The 20,923-nt window shown below is 36.1% G+C and overlaps 2 protein-coding genes across 2 annotated transcripts in view; both read left to right on the top strand.

The window, feature by feature from the left end:
- LOC111058783 (ABC transporter G family member 23) overlaps positions 1–1,763 on the top strand; it is a 97,042-nt gene extending 95,279 nt beyond the window's left edge. Inside the window, 1 exon segment of the mRNA XM_039419461.1 lies at positions 978–1,763. Coding sequence (XP_039275395.1) covers positions 978–1,192 — 215 coding nt within the window. The 3' untranslated portion in view covers positions 1,193–1,763.
- Positions 1,764–2,970: 1,207 nt separating this feature from the next.
- LOC111058784 (sperm-associated antigen 6) lies at positions 2,971–6,425 on the top strand. Its single transcript, XM_039419452.1, is given in 4 exon segments — positions 2,971–2,995; positions 4,462–4,499; positions 4,501–4,963; positions 4,966–6,425. Coding segments are annotated over 4 exon segments (1,602 nt in total). The 3' UTR covers positions 6,042–6,425.
- Positions 6,426–20,923: the final 14,498 nt, after the last annotated feature.

Raw genomic sequence — 20,923 nt, 5'->3', positions numbered from 1 at the left:
AGCTGATGCCAAGCTTTTTATTTATTTATTTATTTGTGGACAGAATCACAAATCATATAAATATGATTAGGAAGGAACAACAGGCTTGGCCCAAATCTATTCCATTCCCAAAATTTTGATAAATTAATAAAATGTCCAAAAAATAGGTTATGTTTCTACTGTAAAACAATCAAGTTCAATTTTCGTCCAAAAATATATATAAGCTAACAATTTTGAATTTAGAGAAATTAAAATACCGAACTATATTTAAATATAACACTTAATTATCACTTCATATTGAATTAATCAAGTAATTTTATAAAATTTTGAACGCGAAAATACACACAACTTCTCTCACTAAGCACAGCTGTAAATTTATAGTTATGTCTTACCGTTTCTGTAAAAATACAGATATAATCAGCTAATTAAAAGTGAATTGCTCATGTTCGCGGCTCGTATATCTGTACGCACCTTAAGAGTCTAATTCACTTCGATATTCACGAAGTCTGTCCCAGGTTATAATGTCTAAATTGTTATTTCTTAAGCCGTGTCCATACTGAACAGATTTTCGACATACATGTTCGGCAAACATGTTTGTTGAGGGGCAAATGGACAATCATTTTTAAAAGTTTGGACAATCATTGTTTGTCAAACAAAAAATTACTGTTATTCCAAACATTTTCAGTGTTTGCTGTAAAACATAAAACCTGTTCTCCCCACTTAAATTTATTTTGTTTGGTGACGCGTCCACACTGGCCACGGGCAAACATTGTTTGTCAAACATCATAAAATTTAGTGAAATTTGACAATATCTTTGTTTTCTTATTATGGAGAGATTTCACAACATCACCATCAATTCTACTAATTTTATTATGATAAAATTTGCTCAAAAATGTTTGTCGAACATTTGTTCAGTATGGACCCGGCTTTACATCAGATACATTTATGACGACACAAATTTGATTTTCGAGTGATTAACTTCTATTTTTATCCGGCAGGTATAATTTGGCCAGTTCAAGGTATGCACACGATTTTGAGGTCAATCAGCTACATTCTTCCCCTGACCCTGTCAACAGAATCACTGCGTTCAATTCTGGCCAAAGGATGGAGTATAACCCGACCGGCCGTCTACTATGGTTTCATCTCAATCAGCTTATGGATTGCTATCTTTCTTACAGCTAGTGTCCTACTTATCAAATTCAAAAAGGGTTAAAAAACATATCCCCAAATTGTATTATTGTATATAGTGTTGTTAAGTATAATATTAATAATTTTTAATTGTATGATTAGGGTAAGATTATGTTTTTAAAACTGTATAAAATCGCTATTTATCTGTTTAGGCTATTGTGTGTACCTTTTCCTCCTCATTACAAATATAATATTATTAGAACAGAACAGTCACAAACACGATATTTGGAAAGAGAAACAGGCAATTGTCCAAAACTTCTTCAATTCCTTGATTTTGGCACATAAATAGTCCAAAGTGAGGTTAAGTTTAAAATTTCTGTTTGCTGTATTATAACAGAATACAGCATTCATGTTGTGTTCTGTGATATTATTCATTCATAAATTGTTGAATCCATATTATGAATATCATTCATAAATCATACATATTATGAATCTCATTCTCATTCATAAAATCTGAATAAATTCTATTCATGATAAGTTACATTTTGTTCATCGGGAAGAATATTAGATTTGTCATCTGAGAAAATGTTGACTTTCTCCAAGTTTTGAATGTTTGTAAGTGAGAATAATTTATCATAAATAAACTATTTAATTCATGTCGCTTTTATTTTCTCACACTCAACTTCTAGCTTTTTATAATTACTAATTGATTTTTTTAAATATTGAAAACATATATTACTGTATCAGTTTCCTCCTACTGGGATACTATCCCTGTATAAGTGGTCTTTTCTTGGATAATTGAGGATTGTGTATTGTATATTATAGTTAATTTCTCGTTAGGGCTATTCTTGAATAGAAATAAAAATCAAAGTCCCCTTTTTTAAATTGTTTAAAAAAATTAATAAAATTGTTTTTAAAAAAATTGTTTAAAAACGGGTACTTTGATTTTTATTTTTTATTTCTATTGTATTATAGCTATGTTCTACCTGTATTCTATACCTGTAATGGGTTGGATATTTTTCATATTTCTAAGGAGATGGCACTGCGAGATAATATTGGTATTGTGACGATTCTATCATTTATGAAAAAAGATTTGAACAGTTGGTGTTTTATTATCTTTGAAATTATTCAGATCATCTTTCTACTTTTTTAATATTTCTGGCAATAGATTGTTGTTAGATTTATCAATAATATTATTTCCTCAAATCTATGCATTGCTTGTTCAAGTAGTGTCCAGTGAAAGAGCAGAACGGAGATTGAGTGGATTCTAGCTTTTAGTGCAGTCAGTCAATAAGCGTACATATTAATTTGACAATATTAATATTTAACAATACAGTGAGAGTTTCTAATAAAAAAATCGCAGTTTATTCTTCAAATAGTAGGCCTATGTTGGGTTAGAAAAAATCAGCTCATTAGTCTTTGGACTAGATAACTGATCGAAAAATCCTTGCCTCAATTTGATTTACTCCTTTAAATTCTTTATTTTTTTTTTTATTCTTTTTATCTTCAAGTATGCAGTTGGATTAGAAGTTTTATCCAACTTATAATAAATAATCTTCTAATAAGAGTGAAAAATAAATAAACTTTACTTTTTTCTAATGAAGCAGGTGGTGATGGCTACTACATCTGATTTAAATTGTACCTTGCGGACAATTATTTGAATTGTCTGTTTACAGGCAAAATTTTTACCATCTCCTAAAGAGAGTAAAGACTCACTAGTTAAATGAATAATTAATACAGATATGTGCATATTTTAAATGTGATTATTAATCTTGTTTAACCTGTCTTTTTCACAAGTTTTTCGATGAGTTATTTTTATATTTAAATTCCAAATTTAAAGATTTTTTGAAGAATTTAAACGTCATGACAGCAAAACATATTTATCAAAGTAAGTATAACCTCAATGATTATTTTTCATGCATGTTAACAAATATTAACTTTTGCAATTATCAGTCTCCATGCAAATCTCTAAGTAGCAATGAATATAATATAATATATTTTTTAATTTCTCCAAGTTAACCGATTTATTACTCTGACTAGTTTTTTAATAATGTTGAGTTTATCTAATGTAGCTTATTTGGTGTTCAGTTGAGCATTATGGCATCTGTTCGAAAAACGTAGCCATAATTTTTTTTAATTTGAATTTCAAGATTGTTACATAAAAATAAACTATTAGCCTATTCACTTTCTAATAAAATTTTGAAATAAAATATACCTGCATCCATCGCAAACCATAGTAGTAATGTCCAGTAATTTTTAATTTATTAGTAGTAGGGTAAAAAATTGTACAGAGTCTTTTATTACAGGATGTAAAATTATTCTTGAATATAGCTGGTTTTAAAAACTAAAGTTTTAGCTATGAAGCCTATGACATGGCTGCTTACCATAGCACACTCAAGGTAATGTTGAGTGCAATAGTAGAAAACGTTTTTGTAAAAGCTAATATAACAAATTGATACACAATATTGAGAATGAATACTAGCAAGACAAAGTAGGTTACAGAATCTATGCTGAAATATAAAATATTGACAACAGGGCTTAATAAATAACAAAAACGTAGATAATTCAATAATCAAATACACCCCATATCAATGCTTTTTTCAATTATTGTTTTGATATAAATCATACCATACTCATACATAATTCTACTCACTCATATTATATATCTTCCTAGGCTCTACGAGTATTCCAAATTTAGCCTTTCCCACGTAATTTAGACACCCAAGTACTCGCTCCTCTTATTCTAACGTAAGTGGTCGCGTGGGGTCTCTGGGAACCCCACTCAGTATTCCGGTCATCATGGCAATAGAAGTTGAACTAGTTATTTTTTATAGGTATAATATCTCCCAATAAAGTAAGCTAATGCAATGACTTAGTGATGGATTTGATGTTACCGGTACTGTATAACTAGTTAGCAGATTCGCGTCGCCCGCCTTTACTTACCAGCTTTGATTTTAAACAGTTAAAATAGTTGAAGAAAAGATACTACACTGAGAATTCCATGATCATGATCATACAGTGAAGCTAGAGAAAATCACACATAGTAAAACGTCTGGGGTACCACGGTACCCCATACCATGGTACCCCAGATCCCAGCACACATAGAAAAGAGTCTGGGGTACCACGGCACTCCAGATCCCAGCACACATAGAAAAGCATCTGGGGTACCACGGTACTTCAGATCAATCTATATTGATCACAGCCCAATAGAGCTCTGGAGTGTTTAAACGTTTTAACTCATTATTGATTATTGAATGCTGAGGAGAAAAAAATTATACTTCAATAATATTTAATTCTGATGATCAGCAAATGTCCCGGTTCACGCTTTAAAATCTATCTCAATTGCGATTTCAGCGTTTGACCATTACCAGAAAGCAAGGCTGGAATTCGTGGGGCACAGTGGCTGAGTTGGCAGTGCGACCCCAGAACTGCGACGTGCTGTTGGGCTGCGGAGTCCTGCAGCTGCTGCACCCACTGCTCACCGATGTCGTGCCAAACATCCAACAGAAGGCAGCCGTCGCTCTCGGCTGGCTGGCCAACAACAGCGAGAAAATCTCAGACCTGATGATCGAGATCGGTACTCTCAAGTACCTCCTTGGCTCCTTCGATAGCCACACAAAACACTACAAGAGATCGGCGCTGTTCACATTGAGGGCGATCAGCAAGCATTCCCCGGATCTTGCAAGTCACGTGGTCCACTCAGGAGGTCTGCAAATCATGGTTGATTGTTTGGAAGACTTTGATTCAACAGTTAAAGAAAATGCTGCTTGTGCCCTGGGGAACGTTGCTCGCCACAATCAGGAGCTAGCCCAAGCTGTAATGAACGCTGGTGCTTTACCACTGCTCTACACATGTCTTCGGAACCTGAACTAACTTTGAAACAAGCAGCCACCATCACCCTCTCAGAAATCAGCAAGCATCATCTAGACCTCGCTTCAGCAGTGAAAGACACTGGCTGCATCACACACCTCGTCAAATCCTTATCCAATCCTGACAACAAACTCAAAAGACAAGCCCTGTTAACACTAGCCAACATTGCAAAACACTCGGAATACTTAGTGGAGGTATTGATTGAGGCTCAAATATTCCCAACTGTGTTGATCCTACTTGGGAACAAGGATGACCTGGTCAGACGTTATGCAGCGTGTTTATTGAGAGAGATTGTGAAGCACTCATTGGAGCTTAGCACGTTGGTTGTGAATTCAGGTGGTCTATCGTCTTTGATCGATGTGATAACTAACTCTAAACATGAAACTGCTCTTCCAGCAGTGCTTGCTCTTGGATTCATAGCTGCCCAATGTGCTGAGCTTGCAATGGGAATCATCAACTCCGAAGGGATCGAGCACATTGATTGCATGTTCACAGAACAAACCGAGGATCACATTCTCATAGCTATTGTTTGGACGTTGGGTCAGATCGGGAAGCATTCTTCAAACCACTCCCAAGCGATAGCCGACAAGAAAATTTTTCCAAAACTTTTGCGTTTGTATCTATCACCAAAAAGCTCGAGAGAATTGAAAGAGAAATGCAGAACAGCTCTGAAACTGATTCTACAAAAATGTACCAGCCAACCAGCTCTGGAGCAGCTTCTCCATGATTCCCCTCCGGAAATTGTGAAGCACGTGGTTGCACAATTCAGTAAAATTCTGCCGTATGATGTAAATGCGAGGAAGTTGTTTGTGACGTCAGGATGTCTGAAAAAGATTCAGGAAATTGAAGCTGAACCTGGATCAACTCTGATGGAGTGTATCACCGTTATAAACTTTTGTTATCCTGAAGAAATCGTTCGTTACTATTCTCCTGGCTACACAAACGACGTTCTGCAAATTATTGAACAATATTCGCCGAATATTCCACACAACATACTCACTGAGGTAGCGAACCATACTTCTGATGATTCTATCGTGGACCGTAACGATTTACCGAAACTATGACAAAATTACTAAAAATATCCTATGATAAGATACGGTGGCCCAATTGTTGGGAAATTGGAAAATTTTAATTAGTTATGACTGCAGAGGATAGAAAGTTTTCCATTAATAAATTACTTCTATATCAGTTCCCATTCATCAAATTCTAGAAAAATCAAAGTACAGTAGTTTTATTGACTGAAGTGCTATTCAAAATTTAGCATATAAGATGATGATGTCATTTTAGGATTCAAGAAATTCAAAACTATTTTAACAAATCTCAACTAATATAAGTTGTCAAAACTAAGGATTTAAGTTGTCAAAAATATTTTACAACTTACAAGAAATTTTAATAATTGATATAGGTTCTCTTTAAAAAAAATTGAAATAATGTTTAGTGTAGACACAAAGGCTATAAGTAGCTCAATTATTGTTAGTTTTAAAAGATAATTCCTGAATTTGTTACGTTCTCCCAATAAAAATCAATTGTGTATGGTCAAAAATAATAATCGTACATTATTCACATTATTTTGTGATAATATTGATAATGAACTAGGTTACTAATGTCCCGCTCCTGTCATAGTACCTCGTCCCGCGCACTGTTTTTCGCGTCGGTGTGTTCAAGGCTTGATCCTGATTTATTTAGTTGACCGAGCGAAGTGAGGTCTAAGATTCAAGTCGACGGTTTGGCATTTCTCTCAATGTTTGAATGTTTAAATGTTGCGCATTTACGGCGAAACGCGGTAATAGATTTTCATGAAATTTGACAGGTATGTTCCTTTTTAAATTGCGCGTCGACGTATATACAAGGTTTTTGGAAATTTTGCATTTAAAGGATAATTTATAAAAGGAAGAAGGAGCCTCCTTCATACGCCAATATTAGAGTAAAAATCAGACTATAGAATCATAAATCATAATTCATCATAAATCAGCTGACAAGTGATTACACAGATGTGTGGAGATGCCAGTCTATTGCTGAATAGCTGTACAGCTATTGCAGTATCCATAAGGTCTATAGTTTCAATCAAATACTTGTGGATGAGAATACTGCGTGAGGTCTACTGTTCACAGAACTACTAGTATGATTAAGTATGATAATTAGGGTGCCTATTAGGTAGTTTGCAACACTGGATCTAGACTAAACTCGACAAAAGCAATGGACCTGTGTGAATAGTGAGTGTCGATAGAGAACGAGCTATTGGAGTCTTTGAGAGAGAAAGATGACTTCTAAAAATGAAACATTATTATATTTTTAATTAGGGGAGGGGGGTGCAGCTTTCCTTCAAACTTATTCCTGGAGATGACAGAGCCAAAAAGTCACGCCTCGCCACTGATCCTGAACTTAAAATACTATTCACACTAGTACTAAAATACTATTTCACAGAAGCTATGTTTTCTTTTTTGTTTGTACTTTTGTTCACTTTCTTTACTGAAGAATAAAATTTATTATTATTATTTATTACGCACATGAAAAACAAAACCCAAGAAGTAGGGCTGAAACGTGAAACTACTTACATAGAAAAATATAATCAATCTCCTATTCTTATCGTCTCTGCTACTGGGCAGATACCGTACGATACCTAACGTCCGAAAATTTTTATTTGACTAACCAGTAGGGTGAAAGCACCAAATAATGAAATATTCTTAGCATAATGATTGATTCTTTCAAGCCGTTATCTTCTTTGCTTTGAATGAATTTTAAGCTGTTCAAATGTAGATTACACATAGGCCTATATTATACAATAAATCAATATATGAAGTATAGTGCAAAAATAATATTTATACAGCACATAATCTTTAATTGGGGTTTAATTTAAATAGGGCCTAGGACCTACACAAGTAGTAGACTCTCCACACCGAATCAATATACGGCACTCTTTTGAATCTCGCGGGCTTATGTGTGGAGTTGGTAGTTCTACAGTTTGCCAACAGGTAGCAGCACTGGTATCGTTCCTTACTCCCCTATCTCATCACATCCTTCTTATTTTCATTTTGTAACATTGACTCAATCCCCCATTATTCAAAAGTGGCGATTTTTTACAATTCTACTGAACTGGGAAATGATCAGAGAAGCACTGTAGCTCTGTAGCCTATAAAAAACCACATGATTATTGGGCAAGTTACAATGAAACAATGAGACTTAGTTAAATTTTATTCCAACAGATAGTGCTGGCATGGACTCTGTCACATTCTGGCAACCTTGAGCCTAATCAATGAGAGAGTACAATAGCCTACGGTACCGAGAAACCGAGTTGAGTGGAAAAAATGGCATGTGGAAGCAAAGAGGATCGAAATAGGAGATACAATAATAAATGGTTCGGAACCCATCCAAAACTGTTGGTTCATTCATATCTCATTGTCACCCAACTCATTCCCTACGCGGTATCAAGTTGCGTGGAGAAGGAGAAAATGACATTTGGAAGCAAAGAGGATCAAAATAGAATATACAGATACAATAATAGATGATTTGGAACCCACCTAAAACTGTTGGTCCATTCATACCTTATTGTTACCCGCCTCATAACCCAAGCACAAGTCTAGAGCTCATGTGGGCATCACCCTCAAAAAAATAATAAAAAACTTCTATTCCGATCCTCTTTGGCTGAAGCATGGAAGCACTTGCTCTGATCAGAAATAGATACTTTTCAAGCAAATCAAGTTTAAATTCAATTCAGGACCATTACTTTGTAAAAATCTTTTTGATGAAGAATTATTGTCAAGGATTTCCCACAGTAGATTAGAATTTCTTTACTGAGAGGGAAAAAATCTACAGGGAAAAGGATTTAAAGTGTTTATGTCAATTTCATTTTCATCATTATGAATATCCAATTCAATTCTTGAAAACCATAAAGACTCTAAGGGCCGGTTTCCGAGCTCGGGATTTAGCTAAGTTCTAGACTTTAAACAGCTGGAGTCAGAAAATAAGCTTTCCAAAACGGAGCGTAGTCGCAGTTTTTATAACAGTAGTCGCAGTTTTTATTTTCTCATTTCAATAATTGGAAACGTTTTTCCTTGACGAAATTAAACATTTCTAAATAATTCAAAATAGCTGAAACTTTACACTATTCTTTCTTTATTCTATTTTGTGTTTAATTTTCTAGTTTTTGAAATTTAATTCAAACGTGACTGTGACAATGACTACGACTACGCCCCGTCTCTGAAAGCCAATTTTCTGACTCCAGCTGTTTAAAGTCTAGAACTTAGTCAAATCCCGAGCTCGGAAACCGGCCCTGAATTATTGATCTATTTTCAGAAAATATTTTTAGCGTTAGGGAAATCCTGGTGAAGAATTGCAGAGTGACTAGGCCTACGCTCATTTGGATAAAACGTGATTAAGCATAGAAAAACCATCTATATTTCCTGAAATGTGAAACGTCCATAATTCATTCATCTATTCTGGTACTGAAACGGTCTTCTCTTTTCAAATCAACGAGGATGTACAATTTGAAGCAATAGTTCGAATAATACATAAAAATATAACTATAAATGAACCTATAATATTGGTATAAGTAATACTAGAGGAGAAAACGGTTCACACTCATGTGAACAAGCAGTTCTCAAATAGCACATCAATTTTAATATTTTTGATAAACTTTCCAAGACCCTGAATCTCCTTGACTTATTCCAAATCAAGATAGTATAAAATGTAAAATGACCAATAGTATAAGAGCTTTAAAAGAAGAAAACTCAAGGAAATTCACCCCAAATAAAACTCGAATCATTGATAATAAGTTCATTATGAGTAATAAGTGATACGATAAGAACCTTTATATCATCAATATTACCCTAATTTAGAAGGAGAAAGTAGAGACGGAAAGTTACTGACGGCCATTGCTTGTCATTACGTCACTTTCCACGAATTTTTTCATTCATCAGACATCAGCTGTTAGTCTACATTATGTCCAAATAGGATATTTATATTTTCTTTTATAAGTCTGAAAAGAAATTGATGGAAATGGAAAAGTGACGTAATAAAAAGCACTGACTGTTACAGTCAATCGCACGAAAACAGTCCGATGGGATTTGTAACGGCTAAGTTCTTTCTCAACACCATCATTCCTAACGCCTCCATTGCAATAGATGATATTGTCAATTCGTCAGGTGTATTACATAAATATTAATTAGTTCTAATTTATAATCAGTTGTGGGCAACGTTGATCAAACAACTCTTATTTGTCAACGATGGATGCACTCATTTGTTTCAATTTCTATCAGACTATTTCTGTGCGGTTGACTATAGTAATATATTCTATAGTGACTATAGTGAATGCCTATTCTATACTCCTGTCTATAAGCCGCTTCTTAGACGCTTATGATAGAAAATAGTTACGAAGAAAAGCTATTGAGTATCCAGTCTTTCCCAAGTCACTGTAAGAAACTTCATTATAGAAAAATCACATTATAGAAAATCACTTTCTGCTCCTACAATCACTTATCGCTTCATATAACCATAGAAAAAACAATCAATGAATAGGTTTTCTCTGATATAAAGGCCTACCAACCGTAATAACGGGATGAGATATTCCGTTCTTAAAATGGGATATTCCGTTATGGATAGCAAAATCGAAGAGGTTTGGCATCCTGCTTAAACAAACTCTTGTCGCTTCGTATATACCAAACCATAGAATAGAACAATTTTTCTATGGCACCTCATATTATGATTGTGTACATTAATATTTTACAATCAAGGATTTTTCCTTCAATTTTATTTACGAAAGCAACTTATATGCAAACAAATGACAGTAATGACTCTAGTTTTGAGTAATAGCGGTTTGCAGTGAGCTCTCACATTTGAGTTTGTTACTAGTAGTTCTGTGAACAGTAGACCTCACTCAGTTTTCCAATCCACAAGTATCTGGTGTCACCTGTTCTCCAAAATAATAATAGACACGGCTTCTCATGACATCTGTGTGATGCATGCAATGAACTTGTCAGCTGATTGATTATGAAAAATTCTATAGTCTGATTAATCCTATCTTCAGAGTAGATGACTAGTAGTTCTGTGAACAGTAGACCTCACGCAGTATTCTCATCCACAAGTACCTGATTGAAACTATAGACCTTATGGAAATACAGCAATATACTGGCTTCTCCACACATCTGTGTAATCACTTGTCAGCTGATTTATGATGAATAATTCTATAGTATGATTTTTACTCTAATATTGGCGTATGAAGGAGGCTCCTTTTTCCTTTTATATTATCCTTGAAATGCAAAATTTACAAAAACCTTGTATATACGTCGATGCGCAATTAAAAAAGGAACATATCTTTAAAATTTCATGAAAATCTATTACCGCGCTTCGCAGTAAATGAGCAACATATAAACATTTAAACATAAGGAGAAATGCCAAACCGTCGACTTGAATCTTAGACATCACTTCGCTCGGTCAATATCATAATGATATCGGAGTATGGAGGAAATTCCTTTTCCTTTCTTATTATCCTTAAACTGCAAAATTTTGAAAAACCTGTATACACGACGCGCAGTTGAAAAAGGAATATTCCTGCCAAATCTCATAGAATTCTATCAACGCGTTTGGCCGTAAATGCGTTTCATACATACATACAGACAAAAGAAAATCCTAGTTAAAACATAGAACTCACTGCGTTCGGTCAATTATCCTTATCGCTTTCCTTGCATAACCAAAACTTCAGACTCCCGTGAGTTATTCCCCCATGAAATAATACTGTAATTCAATCTTTCATGGAGCATGAATAAAGCAACCTATAATAGTATTCTCTGACCAAACGTATAGCAACAGAATGGAGATTCCTCTTTATGAAGAGACTCAGGCCCTATGTAAAGGAAAAGCAGGTGTACGCAGTTGGGGGCTTTGAAAACAGTGAGCCCTGCAGGCAGGAAAGATCCTTTGTGAGAGAAAAAGGATCGAGCTCGAGTGGGTGACGCCCCAAGGTCACCCGCCACCCAATGGGAGAGACGAACGGCGCAGCCTCCAGCGGCTGTCGACCAATCGGGTGGCTCCAGTCCAGCGCAGGACCCTTCTGTTCTCCAGCAGGCTTCACGAAAGGATGTCTGTTTCATTTTGTCTGCATGCTAAGCTGCTTGCCTGGAGCGAGCTAGTCGCGTTGGGGTGACTCAAGGCCATTCGGGGTTGATGACTGCCGTAAACTACTGCAGCTGTATGTCTATTTATCTAGTATCTACAGTGATACTGGTTCTGTATAGTCTAGTATCATAGAGAAACAATAGCGTAAGCTTATGCTATTGTTTCTCTATGATAGTACCATAGAGAAACAATAGCGTAAGTAGATATCCCATGGTATAGGACGTTTATGTCGCAACTTTTACTGTTATCTCAAGCCGATAGTCCACGTAGTTCTTTCCCGAGAATCTGTGTGACGCTCGAAGTCTCTCACTGTGCCGTTCACACACTCTCACCCCAACAAAACAGTAAAAATCGACAATAATCGACAGTAATCGGCTTGAGATAACAGTAAAAGTTGCAACATAAACGCCCTATACCATGGGATATCTATTTACGCTATTGTTCCTCTATGATAGTACTATCATCAGAGACAAACGAGTATTATTTCCTCTATACTATCATCAAGAAAATATAGCATAAATATTATACAGCATATTATAAATTATGTCTATTATATTTGGTGCTAGCAGGTAACCCGTGCTCCGCAAAGGTCTAAATAAACCTTGACAAACTGGAAACTTGACGTAGTGGAATATTGAAGAATTGTAAATAGGCCTGTAACCATCCTTGGTAAATAGAGAGTTTACATGCAAAATTTCAAGTTAATCAGTCCAGTAGTTCAGACGTGATGATGCGTCATTCGTGAATCTCCTATCCCCCGTACGTGTAGTTTGAGTCAGTTCTTTCCTTTATTATAGAGATAGATGATAGTGTTTAATTCGTTTGATAGTCTTACTTTACGCTGTATTTTCTCTATGTGTTTATGTATAGATGAGCATTGACTATTCCTAATAGAAATTCACGGTGAGGCGCAAACATGCAAACTAGCATAACTGAACATATTTCTGCTATATGTGGTCGGTGTTAAAAACTGACGAATGAATTTTAGATAAGAATTTGAAAATGTTTAGATGAGTATGGACGTTTAGACATTGCCATTTTCACACATCTAAGGTAGCTGTAATGTGTTGGATCATTAAATATTGGCTCTTTTCTATGGAAAATCATCAACCACTGCATAGTGGTTGATGATTACCATTACGGAAATGATAACTTTCCTAAAAGGCTACACAGATGATTACAGAGTGGCATTGGATAATAAGGAAACTTTCACACACATGATACATGACAAATTGATTATTTATTTATTTATTCATTTCATTGTCATTACAGATCATAATTATAATAAATATAATATGATTGGGAGAAGACAACAGGCATAGCCCAAAACTAATTATTATCATTACGGAAGTAATCTGATTCGAGTAAATTCATTCGAAATTTAGACTTTTTAAATAATTACCAAGTTACTGTTCTAGATTTTTTGATTTTAGACTCTAATAGTGCCTATTTTATTCTAAATTTATTCGTTTATCTGAGTATTGAGGAGCGTAAATTGTATTTTGAAAAGTGAAAGTGATACAGTAGTATAAGCATTATGGCCAACATTTTGATTTGGACAGTATAGTAGGCCTATACATTGAAAATGGGACAGTTTTGGAAATGAGCCTGTTGTGCCTTTCCTTATGTTGAGTATTTGTACACAATGTGATAAATAAATAAAAATAAATATCGAGGACATATTGGTAGTCAGCGGTGACCAACCATAAATATACCAAATTCAATAGCCTACTGTACTAACCGTTTGCGAATAGGACACCTTTACAAAAAAAGAGAACAGACACTATTTTGAACACTGCTAACCTCTTTTTTTCACCCCACACCCTCCCAAAAATTTCGGGGATGCAGTCTGTGTGATCTAACGACCCCACCCTTCCGGCAGCCATGAGGGCACCTCTGTGCTAATACGTGGATATTATAGTAGGCACAGTACTTAATTCGGGTATATAAATAGATATATGAATGTTTATTTCCCCCAAAAAAACTAAAACTACAACATCAATTACACAAAATATTAGATAAATTTGAGTATAACCTACTCTAGAACATGGTTCGCCATAGTGGAGTAGGTCACTTTCCACACAGAAAAAACTAAACAAGTAGAGGACACATTATAAGAATTTTTTGTAACTAACTATTGTATGTAACTGTAATTCATCTAATAGTGTAACTGATCTTGAAGTTTTAGTTTTTTGGGGGAAATAAACATTTATTTATTTAATTATATGCTTCCATGAAGGAATGCAGTAAGGTTTGGCAACTTTAATCAAGTGAGAATGAGGATCCAATTTTTTCCAGGAACATGTACATCATGATAAAAATCAATGAAGTTGGTGTCTCAGTATTATGAAAGTACTGTATTCTCTCACTGATGCAACAGTCTGCTGTAAGGTTGTTACAATTCTGTAGCCCTTCCTTCCTCCACATGGTTTAGATATCCCTTCCAAAGATGGTTTCCCCATGAGGTTGAGGTTCTACTATCCCCAACCCCAATCTCTAAGATCAATATTGATCAGTATTACGAAACTATTCCCATAACATGAACAATTTTGGTAACTTCAACTCTCTCTCTTCCATCCATCATCCTCCATCCTTCTCCCAGGAGTGAAGACCCTCCTCATCCCCCAAGCCAAAGGACACACCCCTCCCTAAATATCCCAAACTTCAGTACCAACGCCCCAAAAAATTCATTCTAGCAAAGAGTCTTATATTTCCAGTGCTCCCCTCCCACCGCCAAGAATCGCCCCCCGTGGGCACCCCTACTCCTTCTCTCATACTCGTCGTCGTCTTCCTACAAGGATTAGACAAGGATAAAGAGTCGGATGTTCCGACTTCATACTCACCATCACATCCATCTTTTACGGGGTCTGCCCACACTTCTCCTCCCAACCGGGCTATACAACAGACTGCCCTGGGAATCTTGTCGCTCTCCATCCTTTCAACATGATCTTTCCAGTTTTGCCGATTTTCTTCAATCTTCTGCCATATGGAGATTATGTTGAGCTCGCTTCTTATATCGACATTATGAAGCCTATCTTCCCTCGTGTGCACCCTTTTACTGCTCTTAAAAACCTTATTTTGACAGCTTGTAACCTACTCCATTCTTTATTTATTTATTTATTTATTTATTATATGCTTCCATGAAGGAATGCAGTAAGGTTTGGCAACTTTAATCAAGTGAGAATGAGGATCCAATTTTTTCCAGGAACATGTACATCATGATAAAAATCAATGAAGTTGGTGTCTCAGTATTATGAAAGTACTGTATTCTCTCACTGATGCAACAGTCTGCTGTAAGGTTGTTACAATTCTGTAGCCCTTCCTTCCTTCACATGGTTTAGATATCCCTTCCAAAGATGGTTTCCCCATGAGGTTGAGGTTCTACTATCCCCAACCCCAATCTCTAAGATCAATATTGATCAGTATTACGAAACTATTCCCATAACATGAACAATTTTGGTAACTTCAACTCTCTCTCTTCCATCCATCATCCTCCATCCTTCTCCCAGGAGTGAAGACCCTCCTCATCCCCCAAGCCAAAGGACGCACCCCTCCCTAAATATCCCAAACTTTAGTACCAACGCCCCAAAAAATTCATTCTCGCAGAGCCGTTATATTTCCAGGGCCCCCCTCCCACCGCCAAGAATCGCCCCCCGTGGGCACCCCTACTTCTTCTCTCATACTCGTCGTCGTCTTCCTACAAGGATTAGACAAGGATAAAGAGTCGGATGTTCCGACTTCAAACTCACCATCACATCCATCTTTTACGGGGTCTGCCTACACTTCTCCTCCCAACCGGGCTATACAACAGACTGCCCTGGGAATCTTGTCGCTCTCCATCCTTTCAACATGATCTTTCCAGTTTTGCCGATTTTCTTCAATCTTCTGCCATATGGAGATTATGTTGAGCTCGCTTCTTATATCGACATTAGGAAGCCTATCTTCCCTTGTGTGCACCCTTTTACTGCTATTAAAAACCTTATTTTGACAGCTTGTAACCTACTCCATTCTTTATTTATTTATTTATTTATTTATTAGATAGAGCGAACAATACAATAGTCGGAAAAGAAAATACAGGCTATTGCCCAAAACTTCTTCAATTTCCTGATTTTGTCACAAATCGTCCAAATATTATTTAGGTTAAGTTCATTTCAATTTCAACACAAATCTTCAATCTGAAACTATGAATCAGAATAAAACAAAGAGTTTCAAATTTAGATAGATTGATAATGAAACTTCCGTTAAAACAAAAACCAAACTTCAAATATTCACAAAATATAGAATGAAATCACTTAAATTTTGAGCTCGAAAATATCACTTTCACCATAGCTACAACAGCTGTTGCATTCTTCTTAGGTATCCAAGATTCAGTGCCATATAAGAGCGTTGTTCTCTCTTACTTAGGCTATTTAAAAAATCCTATAGCTGCCTCGCAAAAAGAGGTCGTCCGTCGTTATATGTTTCAGGACCCCCCAGGGAATTCCCCCCTTGTGGGAACCCCTGCTTCTTCTTTCATGCATCTTTAAAAAAATCCCAAGCTGCGTCCGATCTCCTAAAATAATCTATCCCTCTTGTAACAGAGAGTGATGGTGATATGGTGTAACACAGCACATAGTAGAAATGAACAAATAATAGGTTCATCTCATCGTAGCTAGGGCAAAACGATCACCAGTACAGTGATTCATTGCATTGAAAGCTAGGGGAGAACTCAGTGCTGAGGCAAGCTGGTATTATTGACGTATTGAGAGTGCAGTGAGTCTGCAGTGAATGACTCAGCGGCGGCGGCGCATGAAGGACTTGCCTAAAAACTGACACAGGCAGTGGCGCTCTCATCGCCATGCTACGGCCGAAATCGGAACTAATCCAGGCGCCGGTCCTGTGGACTCCTTCCGACCAGGCGCACGGTCTGTCCTTCCCCCACCACTTTGCTGCACCAGACTCGGCAAGCTTTCTAGCGTCAGACAACATTTTTCTCTGCCTTTTCCTCCTTGATCAATACCTGGACACGTTATGTAACTTAAGTGCTATTTCACGGTAAGTTGACGCTATGTAGCAGGGCCACATGTAGCACAGCCACATATCTCTGCTACAAGTTAAAAAAGTGGCACTGTACACGATCACACGATCACGATATTTCATGGGGCCGCGGAATTGGAAATATCTGGAACTCAAAATATCAATGTTAAATGTCTATGCTTGAAAACTGTTGCTGGGTGGAACTCCGAATATTTGTCAGACAGCGGAATTGGAAAAATCCGGAACTCGAAATATGTTGCTAGGCGGAATTGGGAGTATCTGCAACTCAAATTATTTGTTTGTCAGATGGCGGAATTGGAAATATCTGGAACTCAAAATATCGGTGCCAAAGTGGGAGTACTGGTAATGTGATTGTGATTGAGAAATGGTTCAAGTCTGACTTATTTTCTGGAATGATATGGACTAATTACCCACTTAGGGTAATTCATAGCTCATTATATATTAAAATTATATTGGTTTATAAAATAATAGTCATGTACATATTATGCAAGTTTTCAAAACTCTGTTATCTGTTTCAAACAAGAATGACGACTGTTGATGTGTTGATGTGTTGATGAATTTATTTTAGGTTAACTATAGAACCCTTCATTTGTTTTGCGATAAATTTGTTTCATCCCACATCTACACAGTCTCGCTAATATCGATCGATATTGTGAGTTCGATATATTTCCAATTCCACATACACTTCCAATTCCACCAGCTGACAAGATATTTTGAGTTCCACCGGCCTGCACGATATTCGGAGTTCCGCCTGTCAAAATATTCTGAGTTCCATATAATTATTTCCAATTCCGGCTAGCTGCAAGATATTTTGAGTTCCAGATATTCCCAATTCATGCGACCCTTATTTCATCAGGTGGAAAGTATTTTCTTCACCTTCTGCGGGTTTCCTTTTCATTTTTTTTCAATGTGGTCCACATTCAAAGCCTTGACATCTGTCAATGAATAATGGACTTGATAGACTGAAAGGAATATAATGGATAAATAAATAATAAAATATAAAGATTTGTATCACAGGGATAGACAGCCGCCCACAGCATGTTTTGATGTCGCAAGTTGCGACATGAGGCTGAATTTTGGGGAGGATTTTTAGAAAAAAAAAACTAGGGAAAGTGGGGGAATTTTCCAATTTACAGTTTTCAATGGACTATTCAGAAATTCAAGTACCTAAATGGATGCCAAATTTTGAGGGGGGGGGATTTTGCGACACGGACCATGAGGGGATGGGCACCCCTGCAGCCCCAAACATGGGTTTTGCTTGCTAAGCTCACGACTGTGCGTAAATTTATTCTGCTATCCTTTTTGGAAAGACTGGAGATTAGAATAAATAACAAATGAGATCCAAATACAATTATATTCGTGTTTCTGGGGAACAGCTTCTCTAAAGTATATCCTGCGTAGGAACACTTCACTAAATAATAATATCAGAGACAAGAAATATATCCTTTATGCTTATCCTTCATCTATGATAATATCCAATCCACTCACTCACTACTCCTGGTCAATTTTTCATCGCTCTCAAGTGAAGCTCATTGTATCTCTCTCAGAGCTCATCTTCTTTTCCTTTTTTATTTATTTATCATTTACAATCATCTTAAGGACAAAGAAACAGACTACAGTCTAAAACTTCTTTTCATCCCAATTTCATAAAATAAATTGTCCAAATAAAGGTTATGTGCGACTTTCCAATTCTTCACTAAATTTACACATTGAAACAAAACACAAACACTTATTAATTATGAAGTCATTCCTGACATCGCCTTTTTTTGATATGTTCATTTCACTCTATCCTCATCACTCTCTGTTCTCATTTTTCTGTTGAATAATTCCTAAGGATCAACGTTAATGATGAGAGAACACCCAAGATCTTGATAGTCATTCTGGTTGAACACCTACTGTAGGCTACGTTCATAATGAATAGGCTATACAATAAGTAGTTTTCTTACCAGCAAGCCAAACATATTCTTAGCATCCTCTGCACATCGCATACAGCTTCCAAAGAGACCCATCATAATGGACTAAAATGCTCAGCTCACTTAAACTGATTTATGCCAGCGCCACACTCTTGCCGAGTGCGTATAAATGACAACGAGCGCGAGAGTGTGGATGACTACGGGCCTCAACTCGGCTCGGCTTGCCTTCGCTACGATTTTTGTGGAAACTAGACAAGTGAAGGTAAGTGGCTACCTACCACTGATCCTCATGAGGCATTGTTTTGTATTGTCTTCTGGTCACATTGCAGTGTGGATGGCAAGACGAACGCTAGCCGCTCCTGTTGGCCATTTGCGAGCAACTCGGCAAGAGTGTGGCGCCGAAATTAGAAGTTAGATATATTCAGCTCTCACATCAGATATCCTATTATTATTAAGCGAGCAATTTCTGTATTTTTATATCTGGTTATTTATATTTATTGATATCTGGATATTTATGTTCAACGGATCTCGAAAACGGCTCTAACGATTCTCACGAAATTTGGAACATAGTAGGTTTATTATATAAAAATTCGATTGCACTAGGTCTCATCCTTCGGAAAACTCACTGAATGACATTAAAAGGATAATATTCATCCTTGGCTGAAACAGTTGTGGATATTAAAAAAGTGAGTGAGCGAGTATGTAAAAAACCAAAATATCGCATCCCCGAAATTCATAAGATGACATATAGCCAGCTGTGAAATAAAAACACGATCATTTTAGACAATTGAGTTCTGTTTATCAATAAATAAAAATAACGAGCGAAGTTCGGTGCCCCGATATTTAGATAATTAATAAGAGCCTCTTTCTAAAACATCGATAAAATTAGCTGCCGCTGCATTTTTTTTTATCTTGAGTTGGATCTGAATCTTTAAAATACAATAGTTTGATTTAAGATCGCTTCGAGCGGTTAATCGATTAATCTTCGAGCGAAGGAGACCCTAGTTCTATAGTGCTCAGGACTCAGGACAGTGTTGGACAAGCATATTGAAAATCAAAATGGAGCCAAAATATGATAAGTGAGTGATGGTTTTTGTATAAAAGATTGTATTCTTAAAAAAAAAACTAATGTATGTTTTCTCAATGGAGTTGGTTTTACTGGAGACAACAGGCATAACCCAAAACAATGTAAAATTATCAAAATTAATAATCAATTAAAACGGCTTTTGTGCAACCGAACCAGAATATTATTTTATTTAGCTTTGTCATTCGATCAGCTGGGTTGAACATTTCACATTTGTGCGGTCAGTTTACTGTTGTAGCGTATTGCAGTCAACAATAACAATAGTGAACGTTTTTGTGATTTTTCTGGCTTCAAATTTATCAAGTTTTTTAATACTTTTCAATTTATTAATGCATTTTCAAGTGTAATAATAATTTGTTTCATCTTTCTGATCAACCGAGATACAAAATTTTTAGTATAATGTAAGCTTATATTTGGACTGTAAATTTTTGTGATCTATATAGAAGTGTTTTCATAACCTCATTTGGACTATTTTTATCAAAATTAGGGAGAGGAACAGTTTTGGGTTAATCCTGTTGATTCTCTCCCAATCATCAATTTGATGTTGTGATTAAGGAATGTAATAATAATAATAATAATAAGACAAGCGCGCGATCATCTTGCGAACCTTCTTGTGTAGTTGAGAAGTTGATATTGTAGTAATTATTCCATGATATTTGGTAATAAACATGTTTATCAGAGATTGACAATGGTGTAATAACCGAAACCGGTCTTTCTAAGTATCAATAAATCTGTGGTTTTTGACAATTTCTTAGTCTTTTTCATTCAATATTGCGAACCTCTTGCGAACCTCCTGCGTAAC

Source organism: Nilaparvata lugens, chromosome 1, assembly GCF_014356525.2.
Source record: "Nilaparvata lugens isolate BPH chromosome 1, ASM1435652v1, whole genome shotgun sequence".
In the NCBI taxonomy this organism is placed as follows: Eukaryota; Metazoa; Arthropoda; class Insecta; order Hemiptera; family Delphacidae; genus Nilaparvata; species Nilaparvata lugens.
Note: the sequence above shows the minus strand (reverse complement) of the source record. Positions and strands in the feature narration are given on the sequence as shown.